The sequence below is a fragment of the Hypanus sabinus genome, chromosome 12, assembly GCF_030144855.1.
Source record: "Hypanus sabinus isolate sHypSab1 chromosome 12, sHypSab1.hap1, whole genome shotgun sequence".
Lineage (NCBI taxonomy): Eukaryota > Metazoa > Chordata > Chondrichthyes > Myliobatiformes > Dasyatidae > Hypanus > Hypanus sabinus.
Genome location: NC_082717.1, coordinates 84319044 through 84346117, shown reverse-complemented (window position 1 = coordinate 84346117; position 27074 = coordinate 84319044). Strand labels below are relative to the sequence as shown.

The window sequence follows — 27074 nt, the reverse complement described above, 5'->3', positions numbered from 1 at the left end:
ACCTCAGCACCAGTTAGCCAGACAACAAAAACACAAATGCCATCGTTCTCTGCAAAAAACAACAACTCCACAATCCTTCAAGCACAATAAATTGAGGCAGATTTACAGAGACCAGTGGAAGAATTAGAAGACACGTACGGCATTCTGTCAAGTGCTAAGCACTCAGTCCCACTTTCACTTTGCCTTATCTGAACTTGCTCCATACCAAGGCTCAGTGACAGCTCTATAAATAGCTTCAGCAGCTACAGACGATTCTCTCTGATGACACACATTCAGGCTTATGTCAGATATTGCTGCTGAACCACAGATGCATCCAGTGACCAGCTCTCAAAGCCTTAGTTCTTAAGTTTACAAAGATGCATGCACACTATGGCATTCCAGCCTGTGGCTTACCATTACATTCCTGACCAGGCGACAATTAACTACAGCTGCCGCGGTGCACTGCTTGTTAAATAACAGGTTGCTTTGATGGGTGAGGCAAGTGCGGCTCCCTTTATGGATCTTAACAGAATACCACACGTGCCTTGTAATTCTCGCACTGTTTACTGGAAAATTCGAAATGTCACTCATTATTTAAGAAGGGAGGGAGGCAGAAAAAAGGTAATTATAGGCCAGTTAGCCTGACTTCAGTAGATGGAAAGATGTTGGAATCTATTAGTAAGGATGAGATTCTGGAACAAGATGGCGCCAGTGAACGATGCAATCAAGGGTGATATTCTCCAGACAGTTCACAGAATTACTTCTTTCATTTTTTTTCTTTCAAACGTGGTTCTGCTTCTGCTAGAGCCCGGGATCTACATTTTGGCGGTGCTTTTATTGAGTGGTCCGGCGTGGTGTTGTCTCTGAGGGTGTTGGGTGAGGTTTCAAGCGAAGTATGTAGCCTCAAGGCCAAGGAGCCTGGAGACGAGGCCTGAACCCCGCGATCGACTCCATTTCTCGCTGAAGGTCGAAATCATCGAGGCGAGAGCAGAAGCCGAGCGAGTGTTCAGCGCAGTCTGCCAGCCTCTCACTCGCTGCTGCCAGAGAAATGTGTCTGCGTTCAAATGGTCTCTCTCCCTTGATGCTGTCAGAGGATGGTGCCAGAGTGCTGGGTTTTAGGCAAGGTTTAACCAACGCAGTTTGTGGACTGGACAATGTGGTTTACATTATGATGTCTTTCTACTCATCTTCTGTTGCTATTTTGTGTGATTTTGACTGGGTGGTCTTCAAATAACGAACGACGCAGCGCTAGATTGAACTGAACTGAATATGCCTGGACTCTTTCAATGATGACTTTGTGGGTTGGTGTTTTATATTGCATTCTTTGCTCATTTTTTTTTGCTGTCTGCACAATTTGTTTTTTTTGTGTGGGGGGGGGGTGATATTTTTCTTTCAATGGGTTCCATGCTTTTCTTTGTTCCATGGCTGTCCATGGGAAGACAAATCTCAGGGCTGTATACTGATAATAAATGTACTTTGAATCTTTAACTCTGGAGGAATGAGATAAAATAGGCCAAAGTAAGCATTATTTCCCCAACAGATCTGTTGGAATTCTTTGAGGAAGTAACAGGCAGGAGAGACAAAGGAGGTGTTGCTCAATTGGATTTTCAGGCCTTTGACAAGCTGCCGCACATAAAGCAGCTTAACAAGCTAAGGGTTTGTGGTATTACAGGAAAAGCTGAACATGGATGGAAGACTGGCTGACTGACAGGAAGCAAAGAGTAAAAGGAGCCTTTCCTGATTGACTGCTGATGACTAGTGGTGTGCCGGAGGGGTCTGTAATGGGACTGCTTCTTTTCACGTTACCTGTCAATGATTTGGATGAAGGAATTGATGGCTTTGTGGCCAAGTTTGTGGATGATATGGAGGGGCAGTTAGTTTTGAGGAAGCAGGGAGTCTGCAGAAGGATTTAGATTGGGCAAAGAAGCGGCAGATGGAATACGGTGTAGGGAGGTGTGTGGTCATGCACTTTGGTGAAGGAAGAAATGCATGGACTATTTTCTAAATGAGGCAAACATTAAAAAATCAGAGGTGCAAAGGGACTTGGGAGTCCTTGTTCAGGATTCCCCAGGGGTTAAATTACTGGTCGAGTCAGTGGTATAGAAGGTTAGCATTCATTATGAGTGGACTAGAATATAAAAGCAAGGACGTAATGCTGAGGCTTTCTAAGGCAATGAGCAGACCACACTTGGGAGTATTGTGAGCAGTTCTGGGCCCTTTATCCAAGATGTGCTGGCATTGGAGAGGGTCCAGAGAAGGTTCACAAGAATAATCGCAGGAATGTTAACATATGAGGAGTGTTGGATGGCTCTGGGCCTATACTCACTGAATGGGGGGCTGTGGGGGGAGTCTCATTGAAACCCATCAAATATTGAGAGGCCTGTATAGCGTAGATGTGGAGAGAATGTTTCCTAGAGTAGATGGAGTCTAGGATCAGAGGGACTGAGGGACATCCATCTAGAACAGAGTTGAGGAAACACTTCTTTAGCCAGAGTGTGGTGAATCTGTGGAACTCACGGCCACAGACACCGTGCAGGCCAGTTCATTAGGTGTATTTAAGGCAGAGGTTGATAGGTCTTGATTAATCATGGTGTCAAAGATTACAGGGAGAAGGCAGTTGGGATGGAATGATGGACCAGACTTGATGGATTGAATAGCCTAATTCCCCGTCTTGTGGTTATCATCTTATGGATTAGCCTAGGAGATTATCACTCATGAATTTGCCTCTCCTGTATGAGAAGGTGTGTGGATATGCACAAAAAGACACAAAAGGGGCGTGGGGAAAAATCTAAAGCAGGTTCTTGAAGAGACTATACTAAACTGATCAGTTTATATTTCTGATCAACTGCAACAGCAAATATTGCTGACTGTGCTTTAGAATAACAGCAGCCGCCGATTAGTCGTGCACTCAGAACATGGTGAATGGAAAATTCCGCTCCAGAAACTCCAGCACCAGGTTCAGCTGTGACGTTCGACTGAACATTGAGGCTGTGTGGGAGCTGGCATCTCTCGAAGTGACATGTCAAATCCCGAACTCCGATCCGTGCTCACAGGTAGGTGCAAAAAAAATCCCATTATTTCAGCACTTAAATATTCTTCTGAATGTACACAAAGCTTTCTCTCTGCCTTCTTCCCTCTGAGTGGTCCCAAGAACAAAAAACAAAAATCTGCTGATGTGGGACTCCTTCATCAGGACTGGATGGAGAGTTTTTTTTACTCAGTCTCATGGTAAGGTTTCCAACTCGAAACGTTAACTCAGTTACAGATTCTGTCTGACCTACGAAGTGTTTCACAACTTTCTGCACTTATTTTCAACACGGACTAGTTGGGGTAAAGGGCTTGCTTCTGTCCTGTCCTTCTCTATGTGGTGTGTGGCCAAGTGGTTAGGTTGGACTAGCAATCTGAAGGTTGTGAGTTCGAGCCCCAGCTGAGGCAGTGTGTTCTGTCCTTGAGCAAGGCACTTAACCACACATTGCTCCAGTCCACCCAGCTGAAAATGGGTACTGGCAAAATGCTGGGGGTTAGCCTCACGATAGACTAGCGTCCCTTTACTGGGAGTCTCGTACTCTCAGTCGCTTCACGCCACGGAAACCTGCACAGTGGCCTAAAAGGCTTGGGATAGACTTTAACTATGACTCTATTTTGTTTACATTTCTGCTACACTTTAACTAATCAGGAACCAACTCTTGCTTAAGGAATCACTTAAATGCTTATTCTATTAAATGAACTATTAAATATTCAACCTTACTGAACTGATATTTGCTATCAAAAATCACAAGGGTCACTGATCACATGGCTGCTATCATATAATCACTTTGTTCACCTTCCGGGACCAAGGAAAAACAAAATAAAATTGTACAAATTACTTGTCATTGTAGTCCAGAGGATATTCATAATACAACACTGCCAATAGCATCTGACCATAAATTATTACCGGTGATAGTGGGAACTGATGGAGCACTGGGAACAGTAACACACCCTCATCCCTGACCCCACCCTCCCAAGTCCAACAGGGCTGTGGACATCTACAAGCTCTTACCGGCAGCTGCATTAGCTTCTTGTAATATCGCTCCACTCGCCCAAAGACCTCCTGACAATAGCGCCGAAGCTCCTCCAGCTCTTCCTCGATTACTGCAGCATCCATGGGCTCACTCTTCTCGATGAGCTGCTCTCCATGATGGAAGAGGCTGTCAATTTTGGGCTTGTTCAACGCTATTTCCTGCTGGAAGGCCTGCGGGATGGAAACAGATCTGTCACCTTCTCAAGAGATGGAGCAGCCAGTGTGAAGGCAAGGGAGCTTCGAAGAACTACTACTCTGTGCATTACTCTGAAAACTGGAGGAGATTTTGTTCCATTCTGTTCCAGTATTCTTCACCTTTTTAAACAATAAGTGACCTGCCTCGAACAGGACTGTCTCCATCTGCTGTGCTACAACACGAGGAATTGAACCTTCAGCTCAACTTGAACTTAACTCCGACCTGCAAACCTTTTGGGGGTAGTCATGACATTAAACACTTCTTTCCTCATGTCCACCTTTATTTTTAATATACTCTAGGGCTGTGTTAAGTCAATTAATCAAAAATGCTATTACCTTTGCTGTCCATTTCCTCTCTCCTCTCACTTACATATGGTCTCTTTCTGATGTCTCCTTAACTTCCACCTCTATCTCCATGAGACAGGCTATCGACCAAAATCCATTACAAGTCCATACCTCCTCCCAGCAAGGACTACGTTCTGCTCCTCCCATCCTACCCTCTCAGTCATGTCTGTTCTGACAGTGAATGGGAAAAATCACATTGAAAACAGACAGCAGGACACGTGGTCAAGCTCTGATTTTATTTTAAGTGCTGTCCACTTACAAACTAAATCCATTTGGTAGGGATATAAAATGCAACAGGTAATTAAGGTACCATCAATCTTCTATTAGGACAGGGGTTCCCAATGTGGGGTCAACGGATCCCTTGGTTAACGGCAAGGCTTCGCGGCATAAGAAAGGCATGGAACTCCTGTATTAGTGTCAGAGAGTCATAGAACAATGAAGCAGAGAAACATCTAGTCCATGCTGAACTATTGCTCTGCCTCATCCCATTGACCTGACCCGGATCATAGCCCTCCATACCCCTCTCATCCATGTACCTCTCCAAATTCCTCTAAAATTTTAAAATCAAACCCACATCCAACATTTCCGCCAGCAGCTCGTTCCACATCTACACCATCCTCTGAGTGAAGTTCCCACTCAAGTTCCCCTACAGATTTCAACTTCTTGTTGTTTGATCTAACAGTCAGCTTACTCTCTCGGTCACACCATCTTAAACCCCGCCTGCAGCAGGCTCAAATCACACACCAGAAGTGAAAGAGAAGATCAATTTACTGCCCTCCATATAAACAGGCTCAGCAGCTTAAGATTTAAGGCAAACAGTGGGTGTAGTCAATGGAAGAGAAATTTGAGTGGAATTATAAACAGGTGTCTGTTCACTACTAGCCAGGCCAAAACATGACCTCAAAAGTCAATCACTTACTTTCAGCTGCTTGATTTTGGCCTGTACGTCACATTCAGAGAAGTGTTCGATGTTTGTCAGCTGCAGGTCCATCTCAGTCAGCCAGACCAATATACTCTCCCGCACCGTTTCGAACTCCTCTCGCTGACCAATAAAGTGCTGGTTTGGGACAGAAGAAAGCCCTCCATGAGTTCATGATGCCTCACTTGAAGCTCAGTTCCAAATGCTGAGAGTTTCACTTTCTTCCAAATCATGCATTTACTATACCAGTTAACATACAATGGTACTATGTGTCAATTTTGCCAAGCACGTGTGTGTTGGTTTCACTCAACTACACTTCAGATCATTTTCTTAGACAACGACACCCAACTGTGGAAAAGTGTAGCATTTTTGCCACAGCTTCCTCCTCTAGAAAATTCTGGAAATCCTCTCTTCAATCTTTTTCAGCAGCTTCCTCAATTTTTGTCCATTTCCCTATTAGAGAACATTTGGCTTCACATAACATTCATACCCATTCCTCAAAATGCTCTCCAGCATATATATTTATATTTATTCAGATTCATTCACACACACCGCCCCCCTCCAATTATTCTTTGAACATCACACAAAATGCTTAAGAAACTCAGCAGGCCAGGCGGCATCTATAAAGGAGAATAAACGGTTACCATTTTGGGCCAAGACCCTTTATCAGAACAAGAAAGAGGCCAAAATTAAAAAGGTGAGGTGGGGGTTAAGAGAAAGGAGCACAAGGTGACAGGTAAAGCCAGGTGAGGGGAAGATGGGTGCGTAGGGGAGGGGGGCAGATAAGTGAGAAACTGTGATGCGATGGCTTGTAGATGTAAAGGGCTGAAGACGGAGGAATCTGACAGGACAGGAGAACAAACTATGGAAGAATGGAAAGGAGGAGGGGAACCAGAGGGAAGTGATAGGCAGGTGAGGAGAAAGGGAGGGGCAAGAAGGGAGCCAGAATCGAGAATTGTAAAGGAGAGAAGGGAGAGGTGGGAGAAATTACCAGAAGCTAGAGGAATCAAAGTGGAGGCTACCCAGACAGATTACGAGTTGTCACTCCTCCAACCTCGTCCCGGCAGTAGAGGAGACAGTGGACCAAGATGTTGGTATGGGTTTGGGAAATGGAATTAAAGTGGGTGGTAATTGGAAACCCGCTGCCTCTAACCCACTCTTGGGATAATTTACAGTAGCCAATTGGGTATCCTTTGCATCTTCTGAATGTGGGAGAAACAGGGGCACCTGGGAAAGCCCACGTGATTGCAGGAAGATCATGTAAACCCCGCCACAGTCAGCACTGGGGGGGCACAAATGACTGCAAGACAGCAGCACTCACTTCTGTGCCACACATCAGAAGGGCCTAAAACATCATCTCTGTTTCTCTTTCCAAAGGTGCTGCCTGACCATCTGCAACATTTTCTGTTTCTATTTCAGATTTCCAGCACCTGCAACGTTTTGGTTTTTATTTGGTGTCATTGCATTGGGCAAGTCTGTGAAGTGCTGAGAAATGTTTATAATGCTGCTGCCGCTGGCTATAGGTGAGCAATACAAGTTGCACCAAAGTTTTATACTGCAGATAGGCTCTCAAATAACTTTAAAGAAAGCCAGTCAGCGAATAAAATTAAAATAGAAATATCGATATTTTATCTACTCATATCAGTCAATATGAACAAAACACTTTTGTTTCTTGTCACCCTCTTTCACAGCCCCACTTGTCTTTAACCCTCTAACCTATCACAGACCTTTCCTTTCTGTTTTCTCCACCCCTCATCCTTCTCAATAAGGTATGTGTCCCCTTTTCAGGATTCAAGTCATCATTGGCCAAGAACTTTTAAGTCTACTTCTCCAGCCATTGCTGCTTCCTGATGTTTTGGGTACTTACAGCATCTTCACTTCTTGTTTTCAGATTTCCAGTGCCTGCTTTTACTAATTGAACCAACTCAAGGCATGTTTAATACTGGACTTACGGAGACGCAGAGCAAACCCGTTTTGCTCCGGAACCATACCCCAGCTCAATCTTAAGAACACTCCTTCCTAGTTGCCGTCTGTATTAGGAGAGGGGGAAAAATTGCAGACACCAGAAATCCAAAACAGAAACTGAAAATGTCAAAAGCACTCAGCTGGTCAGGCAGCATCCATGAAAAGAGAAACAGAAATAATGATTCAGGTCAATAACTTCATTAGAAGTTGTTCCCAATTTGATTTTGAGGACCCTTTTGATTTTTTTCCTCAATAACTTAAGCTTAGTTGACTTGGCTTACCTCTATGGTGCCACTGAACTCAGTCTATCAATGCCTTCATTTTAATATTCTCGACTTCACAGTCCCAATTCCTCTATGGCCTCAATCCTTCCTAGCTCTGTAACCTCATCTTTCCCAAACACCGTTCCAAGGGTTTATACTTGGGTCATTCCAGACATCTCTCCTCTGCTACCCGAAATACCAGAAGATGCCAAAATCTCACTTTCCTCTTTTGAAATGCTTCTTCAAGTCTCCCCCTTTGACCAGGACTTTTGTATATCATGGATCTCAATTCAGGACAGAACAATGTCCTGCAAAATGGGCACTTTGGATGACATAGAGAACTTGGGACAGCAGGCCCGTTTCTGTGCACTACAACTCTATAAGAGCCCTGAGAGGTTTTGTTACACTGAATGCATCAAGTTGCATTGATACCCAATGCACTAAATATCAACGTAGAGACAAAGGCTGAACCTGTATCAGAAAAATCACCATGGCTCCCCAGTAGTGAAGCCTTACTTTTAACCTCCTGAGGATTGCTGTGACCCTCCGCTGTAGGTTGTCCCATCGCTGGTTGCCCTCATGCACCATCTGTTTGAGTCTGCAGCCAGAGTCCGTGCGGTTTTCACGAGCTAAGCGACGGTATTGTTTGTTGATCAGCTCAAGCTGGGTTAGGCTCTCGTGGACCTGACGCTGGAACGCCTGAGAAGGAGGAACAGGAACTCCAATTATGCTTCAGAACAAGTGCAAGCACTCAGTTATTTGAACAGGGAGATCTGCTATTATCAGATAGGTAAGCTCTTAGGAAACCTAGCATTACATCACAAGAGGTTGCAGTTGGCTTTAAAGCAAAGTTTTAAATAGGTTTTCCATCACATTTTAACTAAAGCAACTTGATTAATACAAATAGTGCTCCCTAATGCATCAACTATGTTGTATCCAATTCACGTTCTGAAAACATGCATGTTATATCTGCTATTTTTTTTTTTAAAAAAGATCATTTTGTGAAATGGAATTGTGCTAGTTAACCATTGGATCACCTGTTTAAACCAAAGTATAACTGCTTACAAAGTTAGAACTTTTGCTTTCCCTGTATTAAAGCTATCGCCTTAGCATTACAATATCACTCACAGGAATTATGCGAGTTTCTAGCTCAGCTTCAGCTGCTTGTTCTAACCATTTTCACTGAACAGAGTCCACTCACAGTCCAGCAGATCCTCTAATAACCTCATCCTCAAATCCATCCATGGCTCTGTAGCCTCCTCCATCCCAAACAATATCCATGTCTTGACACTTCTAGGCTCCTGGAAACCAGCATTTTACATTTATCCTCTGGGTTGGTCCAATGCAATAATAGCTTGGCACAGATTAGATGGGCCGAAGGGCGTTTCTGCGCTGCAGTGCACTGTGGCTCTAAGACGCGTTTGATTATGAATACAGGGTACTACGATTGCAAGTGTGATTTAAATATAATGTATTTGGTACTATTCTATCTTTTTTTTGATTCATAATATATATCCTCATGTACTCTGTATTCTTCTATGTGAAAATTAATAAAAAATATTGAAAAAGAGTTCCAATGAAAGGGAATTAAAGGGGAATAATAGGGCCATAGTGGGCAGACTTAATTTCTCACTGAATTTCTCACTGCTCATCAGGTTTACAGTGATACATAAACAGACTATAAACGTCCATTCCTCCTAGAGGCAAGACATTATAGTAGCTGCTCTGGAGCAGAGTGTGACCACAAAGTGACCCCCGTGACACAGGAAGTTCCCATTAACAATGGAGACGTTTTGCATTCTAATAGCAAAGACAAAATAAAATGCTTCAGGCTGAAAGATATTTTTAATGTGTCCGTCATTATTTTTCGGTAGCATCAAAAGGTAATAATCAAAATTAATTCTGTGAAACAGGCAGTAATGTTGAGATTTCTGAGCACCGGTATTTTAACACAGAAATGAAAGGGCTGCTGTGACAGATACATCTGTTGACATAGGTTGCCCTTCTGTTTGGGAGTCTTTTGCAAAGGAATCGATGAAAATGAGGTGAAATTTATGTGATGTATGAAGAAGCCCGGCTGGAAAATATCCTGAATGTTGCATGAAATCTAGATATGGCGTTTCAGGCCATATTTTCAACTCGGTGAATTACTTGGGCTGAAAATAATAAATACACGTTGTAATTTTCCTTGTATACATTTTTCAAAGGATCTAAAGGATTTTTTTGTTAGGAAAACGAAACAATTGAAATGTTGGCTACAAATGTGTACGCTCTGGTCTTTATTTAGCATTCTATGTAATGATCTAAGTTAATTAAAAATGACTGTGTAATGCGGAACCCTGTAATCTGACTGGCTATTGGATTACATCACTGATGCTGGGTGCCAGGAACCCTGAGAACTAAATCGGTCACAGAAGAAATCAGCAGATGTTTGCAGGGAGCCTTCTTCAAGGTCAATAGGAAGTTCCACGAGACGCAATGTGAATGCAATTTCAATCAAATCTGCCCTGAGGAAACCGCCATGTGCTGCCTAATCCCAGTTAAGGTTTGCAACACAGCTGCACACAGCGTAGTTCTGTAGAAGCAGAAGTAGCTCTAGGCAGTAGGCAGAGATAGTCTAAACTGCTGGGCTTCCAAACCGTACTGCCCTACCACCCCTCGCTACAGCACCTCGAATTTCTTGAGCTCCTCTTTGGCCACTGTGTACAGAACCTCCGAGGAATTTGGCATGGCTGCTGTACGCTCCGAGGTTTCGAGCCAATCTTCAAAGCGAGAATAATCGTCCAGGAACTTCTGCCACAATCTCCAGGTCTCTTCAATCCTGAAGGGGGAAAGATGGAACAGTGCTTGGTTATGTTCATTAGATAAGATGACCAAAGGTGAGACATCTCAAACAAAATCAGGGAACACCTGAAAGACTCACTACGTCAGGCAGCAATGGTGGGAAGAGAAGCAGAGCTACATGTTGGATCAACGTTCCGATGAAGGCACAGGTTTAAGTGTGAGAATAAATGATTTATAGGGAACATGAGGGGCAAGTTTTTCTACACAGAGGATGGTGGTTATGTGGAACGAGCTGTCAGTGGATGTGGCTGAGGTGGGTGCAGATACAAAGGTTAAAAAGTATTTGGAGTTTCATGGACCGGTAAGGCTTAGAGGCATCTACCCCAAATGCGGGTAAAAGGGACTAGCTCAGGAAGGTGCCTTGATCAGCATAGACCTGTTAACATGCTGCACAACTCCATCATATTTCCTTCCCTCAGTTGCAGCCTGACCTGCTGATTGCTTCCAGGATTTTCTGCTTTTATCACGGCAAGCAAAAGGCTAGGAATGGCATAAAAGCCAGAGCCTTGCTGGCCGAGCAAACCCGAAGCAATTCAAAGAAAGTGATGGCTATTACATCACAGTCGTTGACTGGGTCCATCAAAGCACTTCTCGGGACGTGGAAAGCCGCTGGTGCAGACAGCACATACCCACAGCTGCTTGTCGGAGCTGCCAAAGTCCCAAGCTGCCTTCTCTGAATCCCCTGCAGAATTCCTCTGATCTAGTCCATCTGGCCTCAAACCTCTCTGTGCACAGAAGGATGACCATGTGACACTGAGTGGAAGGAATCAGGTTACCCTGCCCAAGTACAAGCCCAGGCTAGGGGTGAACAATGGAAGTCATAAACCTAAAGCCTTACAGCATTCCCATGGCAGATCAGAAACTCTGGTATCTGACTACATGCAACATCCTCTTCCATCCCCAAGCCAGCACTGGGGAGTGCGGAGCACCCACCCACCATAGCCTCACCACCAAATGCAACCTGATGAAGTGTCTCAGCCTGAAACGTTGGCTGTTTATTCCCCTCCACAGACGCTGCCTCACCAGCTGAATTCCCCCAGCATTCTGTGGTCTTACAGGGTCTTAGAAGACTACAGCACAGAAACAGGCCCTCCAGCCCGTCTGCCTTCTGCCGAACCATTTGCTCTGGAACTTACTGCATCTGCAGACTATCGTGTTAGTGAAATTCCAGAGCCCTGTTGTGAGACACCTGAAGTGCAGTCACCGATGCTCAGGATTTGGCATGCAGTACCTCGAGATAGAGGGACACTATCATGATTTGAAGGGATTAAGAACCGAGATGAGAGCTTTATATGTGATGGGGTTTCCGGAACAGCTACTAATAAAGGTCAGCAAGCTCAGGGTGGGTTATTCATCAGGGAGGAGATGTAGGAACCCGAAGACCCACACTGCAATGGCTCAGCTTCTTCCCATCTACCATCAGATTTCTAAACCAGGGGTTGGCAACCTTTTTGCCCCTGTGGGCAGGATCGCGTATTAATGAGTGGACAGTGGGCCAGATAAATGCCAAAAAAACTTGAAATATGGGAATTAACCATTTAATTCATCTGGTTGTGTTTTGCCTCAAATTAATGAATAACGCATACTAGAAAGTCATTTGTGCTTCAGGTTGCCTACTCCTGTTCTAAATGATCCATGAACACTACCTCTCTATTCCTTTTGCTTTGCAGGATTCATTTTTCGAATTTATTGATTTTTATGCTTTTGCACTGTGGTGCTGCGGCAAAATAACACCTATCACATCACGTGTCAATGATAATGGATTCTGGCTTGAGCCAGTGTGATTTGGCACAGGGTTAGCAGTGATCAGTGTAAGCTCCAGATCAGAGGGATGCTGAACGGAATAATGGACAGTGTTGGAAGATGGACTGAGGAAGGGTATTGTGGAAGAGTAAGTAAATAACTAGTTACAGTGAGGATAAGGGGGCAGATGTTTGGGATGGAGTCAACTTTGTGCATCGAGAATGCTAAAGCTCTTCTGCCGTCAGTCATCCATCTCTCGTTCAAATCTGCGGCAGGAAGCAAGGGCTAACTTTCACAGCATTTATCCCCCGTCCACGTATGCCTTTGACAAAGATAGACATGCACTTGAACCCTTACTTGAGCCTTCGTTCCATGGACATGGCGCAGATGTTCCTCCACCTGCGATCCAGGTTGCGCGTAGCCTGCTGAATTGAGTCACACTCTGTCTCCGTGGCACAGGCATCACAGTCGTGCAGCAGAACCTCGCAGAGATTGAGAACAGAGGCCACACCCGTGCTGTGCTTCTCAATGTCTCGCTGCAGCTCCTGCAAGTACAGGCACCGTTGAGTGCAACGATCAGAGGGGCAGAGAAGGGAAATAGAACGGTGGGGTGAGTGACGGGACAGCGGCAACGTGAGGGTTGCAGTGAGAGGATTATTAGGGATTAATGATCTAAGTAATGTGGCCTTTTATGAACAGTGATCATTAAATGGTAGGATTTTTGATAAAAAATTAAAGCGATTGATTTCAGTCTGAACCATTTAAATACAGTGAACTCCGGTTAATTGGGCCATTAGTTAATCGGGGCAGCCACTTACTTGAGACAATTCTTAAAGAACAGAAGCTAATCAACAAAATAGCTGCGATTTCCTTAGCTTATTTGGTTCACGATGCCTCTTAATTGGGACAGGAGACAGTTGCTGAAGAGTTTCTAACTAGCATCAATTGTGTGCACATGTGTGGCCATTACACCGTATTAACAGTTTTTAAATAGCATCAGTTGCACGTGTTTGTGTTCAAAAGCAGAGACTTTTGTTACTGGCATTTGGTGATAAATAAGCGGTACAACAATTCAAAACTGTTTTGCTCACTGCAGTTTCAAACACTCAGGCTTGTAGACGCCAGGGATGACTGGGAGTGAAAATGAAATGACTGCACTACTTCAACAAGTTAGGACCTATGAAGAACTTGAATGTATCGACAATAATCTTGAATGTTACAATCAAAAGGACGATTTAGAAGGTGAATTTGTTGAAACCATTGTATGAAGACAGCCCATTATCTCCACTAGGTGTCAGCACTGATTTTGTTCAATTACAGTCAATGAAAAAGTACATGTCACTGATGAATTCCTCCATCAGTAAATAAACACAGTTTTATAGTACTGTAGTATTACTGGTAATGTTCTACTTTCTTCAGTATTACATTTAAATACATAATTTATTACTTAGTTAGATGGTAGCTTGTCTTTTTTTTTCCCTTTTTAACTATTTCCTTAAAAGTTTGACTAATTGGGACAGCCACTTAATTGGGCCAAAAAGTACTGGTCCCGATGTGTCCCAATTTATTGCAATCCACTGTATAAGAAACGGCAAAAGGCACATAGTTCTGCAAAAAAGATGCAGATTCCATGCTAACAGTGATGATGGTAAGTAAGCAATGGCTAACATTTAATGAAAAAGAATTTAAGAAGTAACAAATGTCCCTTTTTAGGCAATACAAGTCACCAGGAACATTGGTCCAATTTTGCCTATCAACAGTAATCAAAGATGGTATGTGAGAGAGTATTAGGTAAAAGGCACCCAAAATAGAAGGAAGCCAAACTGGGAAATCTATGATTTCAGTAAAAGACATGGGCAGGAAAAGTAAAATACAGGTGGAGGCTTGGAGACATCTGGAGGTACAATATGACAGAGGAAGGGGTACGTGAGTAGATCACTTGGCCTTCAAACCTACTCTACCATTTAGTGATATCATGGCCAATCCGATTATAACCTCAACTCTGTCTTTCTGCCTACCCGTGGGAACCTTTCACCCACTTCTCAATGGTTCCATTTAATATCAGAGAATGTAAACGATCTACAACCCGAAATTCTTACTCTCCACAGACAACCTTGAGTAGAGATCTACCTTTGCTTTAAAAATATTCAAAGCTGCTTCCACTGCTCTTTGAGGGAAAGAGATCTGAAGTTCCTCACTCAAAAAATTTCAACTCGTTGCCATCTTATATTGGCTATTCCTGTTATCTCTAGTTCTGGACTCCCCCCATTTCCAGCTTAACAGGACCCTTCAGGCTCTGGCATGTTTTTGGTCAAGTGCCCTCTCACCAGTAAGAAAGGCAAGAAGTGGGTTGGCCTGCATTGCAAGGGAAGTCCTCTCACATTCTGGTCAGACTGTACAAGGAATACTATGTTAGGTCTGGTCAATCTAACAAAGGAAGGACATGCATGTGACACAGCAAATGTTGGGAAGATTCATCAGATGGATTCCAGAAACGGGGAAAGGTTTGGCTCACGAGAAGTGAGCAAACTCACTGGGCCTATACTCTTGAAATTAAAAAACAGCAAACTCCGGAAATGGAACAGGAAGTGCTGTAAACGTTCAGCAGATCAGGTGCTATCCATTGGAATAGAAACAGAAAGTTAAAACTTGACTGTACAACCAGAACAGGTAAGAACCAATCAAATTCTGATGACTGGAAATAATATCTGTTTCTCGTCCCACAGGCCATTTGATCTGCTGAGCTTTCCAGCATCTTACCTTTTTATTTGGGCCTACACCATTTTGAATTTAACAGGATGAGAAATGACCTCATTGAAATATAGAAAACTGTGATGGGGCTTGGCCGGGTAGATGTGCAGTAGATCGCACCTCGGCTGAGGTTCCAGAATCAGTAGACACAATCTCAAAACACGAGTATAGTCATTCAGGACAGAAATGAAAAGAACAGTTTTATTTTAAATCCCATGTGCAGTGAATCCTTGGAACTCTTTATCTAAGGAGGCTTGGTGGTTGCGTATACCCAAGACACAGATCAGTAGATTTTTGGATAGGTCAGTTCAGGAAAGTGTCACTGAGAGAAAAGATTCGTCATCATCAGTCAGTAGCAAAAAGAAACAGAATAATCGGCTCCTGCATCTACTTCAGTGTTCACAAAAGAGTGAGAGACGAGCAGAAAACCTCAATGCCCTAAAACACCCACAGTCAATTAACTTCACAGATTAATTACTGTGTCACAGATTAATTAATTGTCAGAAATTTGGCATCCAAATTATGTACATCACATTTGACAACTGCAATGTGTTAATGGTCTGTTGATGAGGGATAAGTATTGACAAAGACGCCAGGATTAACCCGCACAGCTTTCCTCAAGTCGCAGCAAGGTCTACACACTTAAGATGGGCCTCCATTTAACCACTCCAGACTGAAATGTCAGCACACCTTCAGTCTGCCCGTTGTGGCTCCAGCCCCAGTGGCATGTGAACCTACAACCACCTAACTTGGCCCCCACTGTCCTCCCCACTTCTAGATCCACGTCCTGCACCGATGGATATCTATTTACCTGCTGCTCTGAGAGTTTCTGCTGAATTTCATGAGAATCACACGACTCGTAGACGATTGGTCTTGACAGCTCAGTCTCGATTTGGGCAAGCCACGATCGTAAAGTACTCATGTTCTTGTCCAGCTGCTGCACGGCCACCAATGTCTCCTTCAGCTTCTTCACCCTGAAACAGTAAAGAGGGGCAGAGATGTTCACCTCAGGAAAACTGCACCCTGGAATGGAGCACATGAATCGAATAAATAACAGGCATGCACCCAGCTCGAGTTCACTGGAGTTTGAAAGTTTTAAGGGGTAACTTGATTCAGGTGCTTAGAATGAATTAACAATTCAATAAGGTAGGGTGGAGCAATAATTTCCCAGTCTTTATCAATCCAATCCTTAAACTGGGTTTTTCAACAGTGTAATAAATAATGGAAATCTGGAATGTTTTCTCCCAAAAAACTGGGATCCTGTGGGTGAACTGGAGCTTTTGAGCAGAGGGGTGGAACTTGGGTAGTAGAGGTGTAGAGGGCTATAGTGCAACAAATTAGTAATGACCTGACTGATTGGCGGGGCAGCCCGAGGGGGCCGAATGGCATCCTTGCCCTCTTCCTCATACTGATATGCCAGAAGATGAGACCAATCCAAGGGTTTCAAACAGCCGAAGGGTCTCAGCCCGAAACGCTGACTGTACTCTTTTCTTAGATGCTGCCTGGCCTGCTGAGTTCCTCCAGCATTTTGTGTGCTACTAGATCAATCCAACAATAGTTTTGATGCTGAATGCTTTCTTACTAGATGAACAATCGACTCAGTGTCTTTCCTCCCAAAATGAACTGAATTGACTTTATTACTTACATCATATACGAGGAGTAAAAATCTTTACGTTACATCTCCATCTAAATGTGCAATTTATAGTAATTTATATTAAATAGTATGTACAACAGGACAGTCAATATAACATAGAAATACAATTGTGTCAGCATGAATTAATCGGTCTGATGGCCTGATGGAAGAAGCTGTCTCGGAGCCTGTTGGTCCTGGCTTTTATGCTGCGGTACCGTTTCCCAGATGGTAGCAGCTGGAACAGTTTGTGGTTGGAGTGACTCAGGGCCCTAGGATCCTTTGGGCCCTTTTTAAAAAAACACACACACACCTGTCTTTGTAAGTGTCCTGAATAGTGGGGAGTTCACATCTACAGATGTGCTGGGCACACCACTCTCTGCAGAGTCCTGCGATTGAGGGAAGTACAGTTCCCACAGCAGGCAGCAATGCAGCCAGTCAGGATGCTCTCAATTGTGCTCCTGTAGAAAGTTCTTAGGATTTGGGGGGCCCACTCCAAACTTCTTCAACTGTCTCAGGTGAAAGAGGCACTACTGTGCCTTTTTCACCACACAGCTGGTGTGTACAGACCACGTGAGATTCTCGGTGATGTGTATACTGAGGAACTTGAAGCTGTTCACCCTCTCAACCCCAGATCCATTGATGTCAATAGGGATTAGCCTGTCTCCATTCCTCCTGTAGTCCACAACCAGCTCCTTTGTTTTTGAGAGTGAGGTTGTTTTCTTGGCCCCACTGTGTCAGGGTGATGACTTCTTCTCTGTAGGCTGCCTCATTATTATTTGAGATTAGGCAAATCAATGTAGTATCATCAGCAAATTTAATTAGCAGATTGGAGCTGTGGGTGGCGACACAGTCATGGGTATACAGAGAGTAAGGGAGGGGGCTTAGGACACAGCCCTGAGGGGCGCCTGTGTTGAGGGGCAGAGGTGAGAGAGTTCACTTTTGCCACCTGCTGGCGATCTGACAGTAAGTCCAGGATCCAGCTAATTCTATAGTTGTACTGTGGAGAGCATTCTGACAGGCCGCACCACTGCCTGGTATGGAGGGGCTACTGCACAGGACTGAAAGAAGCCGCAGAAGGTTGTAAATTTAGTCAGCTCCATCTTGGGCACTAGCTTACAAAGTACCCAGGACATCTTCAGGGAGTGGCGTCTCAGAAAGGCAGTGTCCATTATCAAGGACCTCCAGCTCCCAGGACATGCCCTTTTCTCACTGTTACCATCAGGTAGGAGATACAGAAGCCTGAAGGCACACACTCAGTGATTCAGGAACAGCTTCTTCCCCTCTGCCATCTGATTCCTAAATGCACATTGAAGCTTTGGTCACTACCTCACTTTGTTAATGTACAGTATTTCTGTTTTTGCACTTTTTAAATCTATTCAATATGCATAATTGATTTACTCATTTATTTATTATGTTTTTATTTTATTTATTATTTTTTTCTCTCTGCTAGATTATATATTGCATTGAACTGCTGCTGCTAAGTTAACAAATTTCACATCACATGCCGGTGTTAATAAACCTGATTCTGATTCACAAGGCAGGGTGAAGGCTGAGGTCTCTGAGCTTCTTGTTGAGCCTGGATGGAATTATGGTGTGAATGCAGAACTGTAGTCCAAGAACAGCATTCTCGCATAAGCATCCTTTTTCTCCAGATGTGTAGGGAAGGTATGTAGAGCAGTGGCTATTGCTTCGTCTGTCGATCAGTTGTGTTGGTGGGTGAACCGTATGGAGTCCAGTGTGAGTGGTAGTAAGCTACAGATGTAGTCCTTGGCCAGACTCTCAAAGCATTTGCTTATTATTGAGGTGAGTGCGACAGGACGACAATCGTTCAGACATGTGATCTTGGTCTTTTGGCGATAAGATCCATCTGAAAAATGGGAGCAGTGCACCACAGAAAATTGGTGGATTTACTGGGAACCACTCTAATCACACTGTACAGCGCCACTGGGAAACCTGGGCACTCAGTAGCACCATCACCAAATACTCCCGTTAAGACCCACTGCCAATGTGAAACCCTGCTTCGGGTCACATTAGCTGAAGAACGCCTTTGGCCGAGGGTGCGATCAAACAAAGCTGTAACAATCTGAGCTCAAACAGTCTGCTGACTCTCGTGGTAGTTTCACGTTGCAAATCGGAAGGAGACAGAGAACTGGAGCTGGTGGAAGTGCAAAAGCCATCCTGTCTAATCACCAGATCAACAATTCACAGCCTTGCAAGCTGCTGAAGCTCAGTATTTTTTGCATATTATGTAGACTCTTTAACAACAGTCTATAAAAGTTCAAAGTCAAACCAAGAGTCACAGAAAATTATGACAAACAGCCAAGGCCTACATCACAGAGCATGGGCCCTAATTAAAAGGCATCCTTATTATAGTGAGCAGAACACAGCACAAAGACTTCCAAGTCCCCCAGGAAAGAACAAACATTATTAAAGATATGGAAAATTAACCAAAGGAGCTTGGTCACAACTAATTGCTTCTCCTTTAGCTTAGATTTGTAGAGTACTGAATTCAAGTTGGCTGGTCAAATCATTGAAGGAAAGTAGAGGGAGGAGCAGGGTGGGGGCCAAGAAGAGAGGAGGGGAGAAGGAGAGGAGAGGGGGAACAGAGGGAAGAAAAGGAAGGAGAGAGAAAAAAGAGCAAGCAATTCATGCACAGAACAAAAATATCTGGTTTTCATTCTATCAGCTCAATCAGCTCAAAAACAATCAGCTCAAGTAATCTGAATTTTCATTTTAATCCCAGCATGTTGAATTAACTTTTAGCTGACTGGTCATGCAACTTAAAACTACAAATCTGATCCCAACTAACTTTAGTTAAAACTAAATATTGGGATTGTAAGAAAGTGTTTTATTTATTAACAGCCACAGCTGGTTCCACTTCAAATCCTCTCGGTCTGAAGGGAAGATCGGTGGTGAACTCCATGGAAACAGTGAGGAACGGCTTCCAGTCACTCTGCTGGCACAGCTCAGGCATTATGGGCTGAACAGCCTCATACCGTGCGGCAAGATTCTACAGGTCTGAGTGACCTGGGACGGTCAGGCCATTCCACATTTACTATCTCAGAATTCTGGCTTTTAAAATCATAAAGATTACAAATTATTCATAACTTGTTCACAATTTTATTGCTGCTGATGCAATCACCAGCTCTGAAAGCAACGTACTTCAATTACAAACCATATTATTTCCCTATTTTGTGTCAATGGTCCAATTTTATTATACCTGGTATCAACTGCTTCCATCAAACTGAAAGATTTCAAAACCTACAGCAAAAGTTTTACTCTGGACACAATACAATAAGTTGTCTTATTAAAGACAACCTTAACCTACTGAATGTTGAAAGGACTAGATAGGGTGGATGTGGAGGGGATGTTTCCTATGGTTGGGGGAAATCCAGAACTCGAGGGCACGGCTTCAAAATTGAGGGGCGACCCTTTGGAACAGAGGTGAGGAGGAATTTTTTGAGCCTGACAGATGTAAACCTGTGGAATGCCCTACCACGGACTGCAGTGGAGGCCAAGTCTGTGCGTATATTTAAGGCGGAAGTTGATAACTTCCTGATCAGTCAGGGCATCAAAGGATATGGCGAGAAGGCAGGTGTGTGGGGTTGAGCGTGATCTGGGATCAGCCATGATGGAATGGCGGAGCAGAATCGATGGGCTGAACGGCCTAATTCTACTCCTATGTCTTATGGTCTTAAAGGATTTTCCTGCATATTCAGAACACTAACTGACAGACATCCCTGATGCAATCATTCAGGAGTGCAACCTACTGCTTGGGGTTGTTTTTTTTAAACCTCACTCTGCAGATCTTTTGTTGAAGTCACCTAACAATTTCAGAATCCTCAAGCTATAGCTCTGCGTAAGTTATCCTTCCTTCTGAAGTGAGGAGGCTATGGATTCAAATCTTGCTCCAGAGACATGGGCACAGAATCTAGCTGACATTTCTCGTCGGTGTTGCCTTGTGAATGAGACGTTTAAGTGAGTGTAGTGCTGAGCGAGTGTAAAAGAAGACAAGGCACTATTTCAAGGAGCAACAAGGCCTGGCTAACATTTATTCATCATTCGCCATCACTAATGCAGACCATCTGGTCATTACTAGAGTGTAGTTTCTGATATCTTGGCTGCATTGCACTGCAGAAAATCTCTGTCCAAACTATGCTGTCTTGTAACATTTGTGAAGGTGGAAAAGTCGGTGCAGAGGTGCAAGTTTTCTTTTGATCTTAAGCTGGTTACTTTTAATTCAGCAGAGCCAAAACCACTTGGAATAAAACTGAGCTGCATGGATTAATTCTGCTACCAATAGCACACCAAAATGCACCATCTCACATTGCGTTCAGCGTTCTCAACAACATCAGCTAACAGACACAGGCTTTTCCAACTACAATCTAACTGCTTCAAATGGCGTATGGCGAGGTTTAATTACAAGTGGGCTCACTGAAGCTGTTGATTAATTAAGACCTTTTAAAGTTGTTTAGACATACTTATGTCTAAATTTAACACAAAGCCCGAGCACTGCAGCCTGTTGCATGAGCTCCACACAAGACTTGATCCCACCTTACTACACTGGCTTTGGTCACCTTTCTTCCTTGGCTTTCCTTGTGGCTGCAAATTCTACAGTCTTGCCACACCTGGAATAAAGAGGCTTTCCCCAAGTTCCTTTTAGATTGGGTAGGATCTTTGCCTAACAGTGAAACAGTGGCAGAGAGTCAGCTGGCTTGATGCAGAAAACGTGAATACACACCATATGCAATAATAGTAACTAACAGAGCCGTAACACTATCAAATTAAAACAGAGCACAGAAGGGAGTGGAGTGGCAGAAGTTGGAGATGGAGTTTAAGATTTACGAGTCTGCTAGGTAAGTCTCTAGTGTAAAACCTTGATAGCTCCAGTGAGGTTCATCGGATCCTTCCTAAACACCAGGAACTCTGCAGATGCTGGAAATCCTGATGAAGGGCCTCAACCCAAAATGTCAATTGTTTACTCTTTTCCATAGATGCTGCCTGGCCAATAAGAGTCCTTGCTTGCTTGTCGCCGCAAGTGTCCGACTTCATTTTAAGCATCTATCATTTATTAAAGTTCACAGTGTAGGTCAGAACAAACTTTAACTAAGTTTTGCATTTGTCCAAGTCCAGAACATCCTGGTCTGTTCCTCAAAATTTCTTCCTTCAAAACTTTGCCGCAGCATGTGTGAATGATACATTACACTGTTAACGTGTCAGTAGGTCAGCCGTCCAAGAGGCTGCAGTATGGAAAAGAAGCGCTGTACAATATCTGCCTTCACAAGTCAGAGATGAAGTGCGCCATTCTCTGTAACTTCACCAAGCAACAGCTTGCCCTTAACCTCCAGTGATTTTCACGAATACTTGTGCATCAGTTGCCTATTGAAAGTTAACCTGGTAATGAGCAGCAGAACTGGTACCCTAACAAGTAAATGATTGATATAGTGTATCTGTCAATCAACTCCATGATAAACATTGGAAGATCTATGCTTTCAGACTGGAGATTTTAAAACACTTGACATTTTCTATCCTTCCCACCCCTAGCCCCATTCCTAACCCTGATCTTTCTTTCTCTTTCAATAGCTTTTCACAGGCCTGGGCTGCCACAGTAGTGACTCTATTACAGTTTGACACGGAGTTCGGAATTCAATACCAGCGTCCGCCGTAGGAAGTTTCTGTACGACCTACCCTTGGAGAGTGAGAGTTTTCCTTGGGTGCTCCAGTTTCCTCCCACAGCCCAAAGACCAAACGGGTAGGTTAACTGGTCATTGTAACTGTCCCGTGATCAGGTTAGGGTTAAATCAGAGTTGGGTGGGATGGTGGGCTCAAAGTGCCTATTTTGAGCTACATCTCTAAATAAATATAAATAAACAAACAAATAAACTTCAACTGACACCAAATTCATCCACTCCAGTTTGTCCTCAGTCCTGTCTTTCACCAGATGACAAGCTGCCCTCAGGCCAGGGCACCTTTGAGGTGGAGGGTACAGTGAAAGGTCGAACGGAAGGAAACACAACAGAGACTGCAGTAGCTGGAAATCCTGAGCAACACAAAACTCCGGAGGAACTCAGTGGGTCAGGCAGCACGTATGGAGGAAAATAAAGAGCTGAGACCCTTCGTCAGGACTGGAAAGGAAGAGCCAAGAGAGCGGCAGGGGCACGAGCTGGCAAATGATAGGTGATTCCAGGTAGGACGGGGAAGGCAGGAGAAAGCAATAATGTGAGAAGCTGGGAGTTGATGTGTTGGTAGAGGCAGAGAGCTGAAGAAGATGTAATTTGACAGGAGGGGATATTAAACAATGGAGTAAAGGAAGGAAATGGGGGAACCAGACTGAGGAAGGTGATGGGGAGGGACAGAGAAAGAAGAGGTAACAGAGCCACAGGGATATGAAAAAAAAGAGGGGGGTGTGGAGAAATAGACGGGAGCAAGCAAAATCTGGGACATGCCTCTGAGAAGTGAAAAGACTGCACAATTAAATCAGTCTTTTGGACAGATTTTTTTTACACATTAAGGGAATGTGGGATGAGCACAGTGAAGCAAAGTTTAAGATCAGGCATGAACTGTTGAGGCTTGACAGATGAATGACCTACTCCTGCTCTACCTCTCATGTTCTTACAGATTTTAAACGGCTGTCCCAGTTAATTAGGTACGAATGGAAATTAAACATCAAGGAGCCTGTTTAGATGGGATATTCTTGTCTGTTATACAATTCCCTAATCCTAGCAGAGAGAATCCTCAAACTGAATTCCACATCAGCTGACAGTTAGTCTGTGAAGATTTATTGGCCGTTCATTGCCCCTTTGTGCTACTCTCAGAGAAGGGAACAGACCGTGCAACGAACTCTCGCAGAGAACATGCCCTCCCTTTTGCAAAAGGGGAAAATCCAACAACAAAGAGCAGCAACAACTTGGAGAATGCAACTTGCGCCGGCCAGGTACTCCACAGCCCAGCATGCAACAGCAGACAGCAACGAGAGAGAAGCAGCAAGGACCTGCCTGGTAATGTCACAGTGACACTCGGGGAGCTCGAGGTCTGCTTCGCAACAGTCAGCCATTGCTTGTCGCGGGGAAAGCGGCGAGTGCCTCCGGTAACGAGGGGCAGCGCACTCCAGCAGACAGCAGCCCAGCTAACGCTCTCCGCCGGCAAATGTTGTCACAGCTGTCCTGACAACTGGCACAGCAGAGCGACAAGCGCTCAGATTTATAAATAAAAACTTACACTCATTGGCATGTGTTGGAAGGCTCACATTCCTGGAGTTAGCAGGACAGCGACAGCGGGAGTTGATCCTTCCACACGGGAGCTTGCAGCGTCTGCCTGGCAGACAGAGATCTCCAGCCTGTGCCACCCCAGCATGGAGGCTTGAAAGGCCAACTCCAACACAGAAAGAACCGAGTCTGTCTCCGCAACAAGCGCAGGAAAACACACTGAACTATTCCTGAGCTATGACGTCTCCACACGGGGATATGTAGAGGCCAGCAAGGAAAACTCACAAGCAGTAAGAAAGCAGCTGTCTCGCTCCCTCCCCCTTTCTCTCTCTCTCCTTCTCTCTTTTCCCAAGAGCACTTCCCTCCTGACACAGCATCATAAGTATTCGTTATAAAGTAGAGCCTTTCCCGCATTACACAATTTGCCCTCACAATCGGGCTCTTTCAGACAGTCATTTCTTGCTTTCGAGGCAACCTCATCCCACTGTGCAATTTCTAATAGCATGTTTTGCCAAGGACTGGGACAATGGCCAAAATCTAATCCCTCCCACTCCCGTAACAGCCAAATACAGTCCTCAGCCCCGCGCCCGACTTGAGAATCCTTATGGCTCTCGTTCCTGACGGCCCAGGAGTTTTGCTAGACCCATCCTGATATAATCACCAAGAATCTCTCTCAACTTAAGGGCATAACATAGGAGTTTTACATTGTCAAAATCCCAAAATGAGTGCTGGCGAGTTCAGAGGATTTTGCACTGATTTGAAGCATTTGCAGACTGGCCTGCTGCCTTTATCTCAACTCCTCCACCCTTTGTCTGAATTCTCCCATGGCACCGCTCTTCCCTCTGCATCTTCCCCCAGTCCCAAGACCCTCTAGGGTCACTATGCTCCTCCATATATGGCCTTTTGCCCTAGAACCCTTTATCTGTTTGGACTCTAACCACTAAAATCTCCTCCCTATACCTCTCCCTCACTCTTTTCAGCCAATTTTATTCCTCGAAAATTCTAGCTCTTTGACCACAGTTTTGGAGATCCAACTTTACAAGTGCTTGCATCACTTGGCATTAAATTTTGTTTGACAGCCCAATCAGCATTAAAGGAAGTGCAAGCTCTGTGTGTTTCTAGAATTAACCAGCAACTGCCCTTTACTGTTTCCTTATCAAGGACAATCTGAGGATGCTAGCTGGCAATAAAGAAACCATGTTCACCACAGCACTTCTCAGCAGATGCTAAGAGAGATGACTGAAAGCTTGGTCACAGAGGCAGGCTTTAAGAAATTCAAGCAAAGTTTATTGGCACAAAACTTTAAGTAGCACCTGAAGGCTTTGGCATGCGTACAGCTGTGGCTTGTTAGAAGGGCTCCTGTTAAGTGGATGAACCAGTTCAGCTGGTCTAATTTTCCATTCAAAAGAGAAAACTAAAGATTTGATAGTTCAGTTAAAATCATGAAGCTTTAGATCAAGGGATCCTGAAACTTTTAAAAAAAATGCCATGGAACATAATCATGAACTCAAGGGTCCGTGAAGCCTAGGTTCAGATAAAGAGAAATCGATTACCAGAGAGAGAGATTTAATGTGAATGGCAGAAGAATCAGAACAGTCAGCCGTTCTTTTACACAAGGATAACTACAATTTGGGGTGCACTGCAGATAAAGTAGTGGTGCAGATTAAACCACAGCCTTGGAAAGGAAGTTGGTTAAATGCTTCTATGAGGTAAAAACAAAAAATACAGGGGTGTTTGGAATGAGCAAGGCAGTGGGAGTAAATGAATTGCCTTTTGAGAGGGGTAGCATGGACTTGACAGGCTGAATGGCCTTTCTCTGCAATGTAGCACTCTACAATTCTATGTGCTTCAGTAGTGCCCTTAGTGACAGCTCCCACATTCATCAACATGCCAGCAAATTTATCACCTAGACTGGCAATCAAAATACTGACACTACCTCAGATAATTGGCCTGGTGTCAACGCACAAACCAACTGTTGACCTAATCTTGGAGGCAGCGAAGGTCTTCAAGCGACCCAACGTGCAGGTGCGATCCAAGCCCGGTCAAAAAGTCAATATCCACAAGGGCCACAACAGTACAAGCCACCAGGAAACAACACTGTCCCTGCCAACACACAGCGGGCACACACGCATTACACCGCAATTCCCCCTTGGCTGGAAGTGCCAAGAGTCAGATAGGCATCAGATTGACGAGGGCACAGTCACTTACCCCTTGTGACAACTAGCAGCAGTTCCCAGGCCTCACCCAGAGTGTTCATTTATATAGTACCTCCAAAATGGACAGACATCTCAAGGTGAGACACTGGAGACAATGGCAACAAACCAAAGCTGGAACGACTGGTCAGAGAAGGCTCTGAAGAAAGGCAAGAAGGTAGAACACACCAGGGGTTAAGAAAAGACTTGCCAAACTCTAGGTAAGATTGGCAGAAGGCATCACCACAGAGGTTGGGTGAAGACAGCAGGATGTGTATTAGGGATTAGGGTGTTGCACGAGATAGGGAGATCCAGAAGAGATCAACACCCAAAGGTGAAAGTAGTAAATTGAGGAAACATCAGCCGAGGTGTAAAGACAGAGTCTTGATGAGTGAGAGTTATTACAAAGTTAGAATTCTCTCATTAGCTGGATGATGGAAAGACCTGATGGCTTGACGTTTCAAGCATCTAATTCACGTTTTCTCTGCCAACTAATTCCTACCAATCACTGAGTAATAGAAGAGTGATGGGCATCTCTTCAACAATGACTATAATTCACCAGCATTTCAATAGCTGTGGAACACTTGTCAAAGGCACTGTATAAATGGGATTTCTCTTTCCTACTCTAACAAAGTGTGCAATGTCTACCGTGAAACTATGTTCAAAGCAGAAGATAGTCAATAACATTCAAAAGAATGAATGTAATAATTAAAGAGGAAAACTTGGATTAAAAGGGTCAAGATCTCTGCATAAAAACAGTCTACAGGGGAGAATAGCAAAAACTGGAAAAGGGCAAATGTGGGAGACAATACATGAATTGGGAGGAGGAGTCAGCAACTCAGCTCCACTGTTCAATGACAGGACAGCTGATATGATTCACAATCCCATCTACCGCCAGTCACTTTTCATGACCACACCCCCTCCACTTATCAAGGATCTATTTAGATCCATCTGAAAATTACTCAAAGACCCATTTTGCA

General features: G+C 44.1%; 1 protein-coding gene across 13 annotated transcripts in view; it reads right to left on the bottom strand.

Moving 5' to 3' along the window:
* Positions 1-27074, bottom strand: part of syne1b (spectrin repeat containing, nuclear envelope 1b) — a 543459-nt gene that overhangs the window by 36780 nt on the left and 479605 nt on the right. For 12 of the 13 annotated variants that reach the window (XM_059986320.1, XM_059986330.1, XM_059986328.1 and 9 more), the window contains 6 exons: positions 15876-16038; positions 12671-12858; positions 10397-10547; positions 8243-8425; positions 5499-5636; positions 4019-4210 (listed from right to left, as the gene is read on the bottom strand). In XM_059986320.1, coding sequence (XP_059842303.1) covers positions 4019-4210; positions 5499-5636; positions 8243-8425; positions 10397-10547; positions 12671-12858; positions 15876-16038 — 1015 coding nt within the window. Of the gene's footprint in view, positions 1-4018; positions 4211-5498; positions 5637-8242; positions 8426-10396; positions 10548-12670; positions 12859-15875; positions 16039-16412; positions 16562-27074 lie in introns of those variants that run through there. The other variant, XM_059986329.1, reaches the window with a different exon arrangement.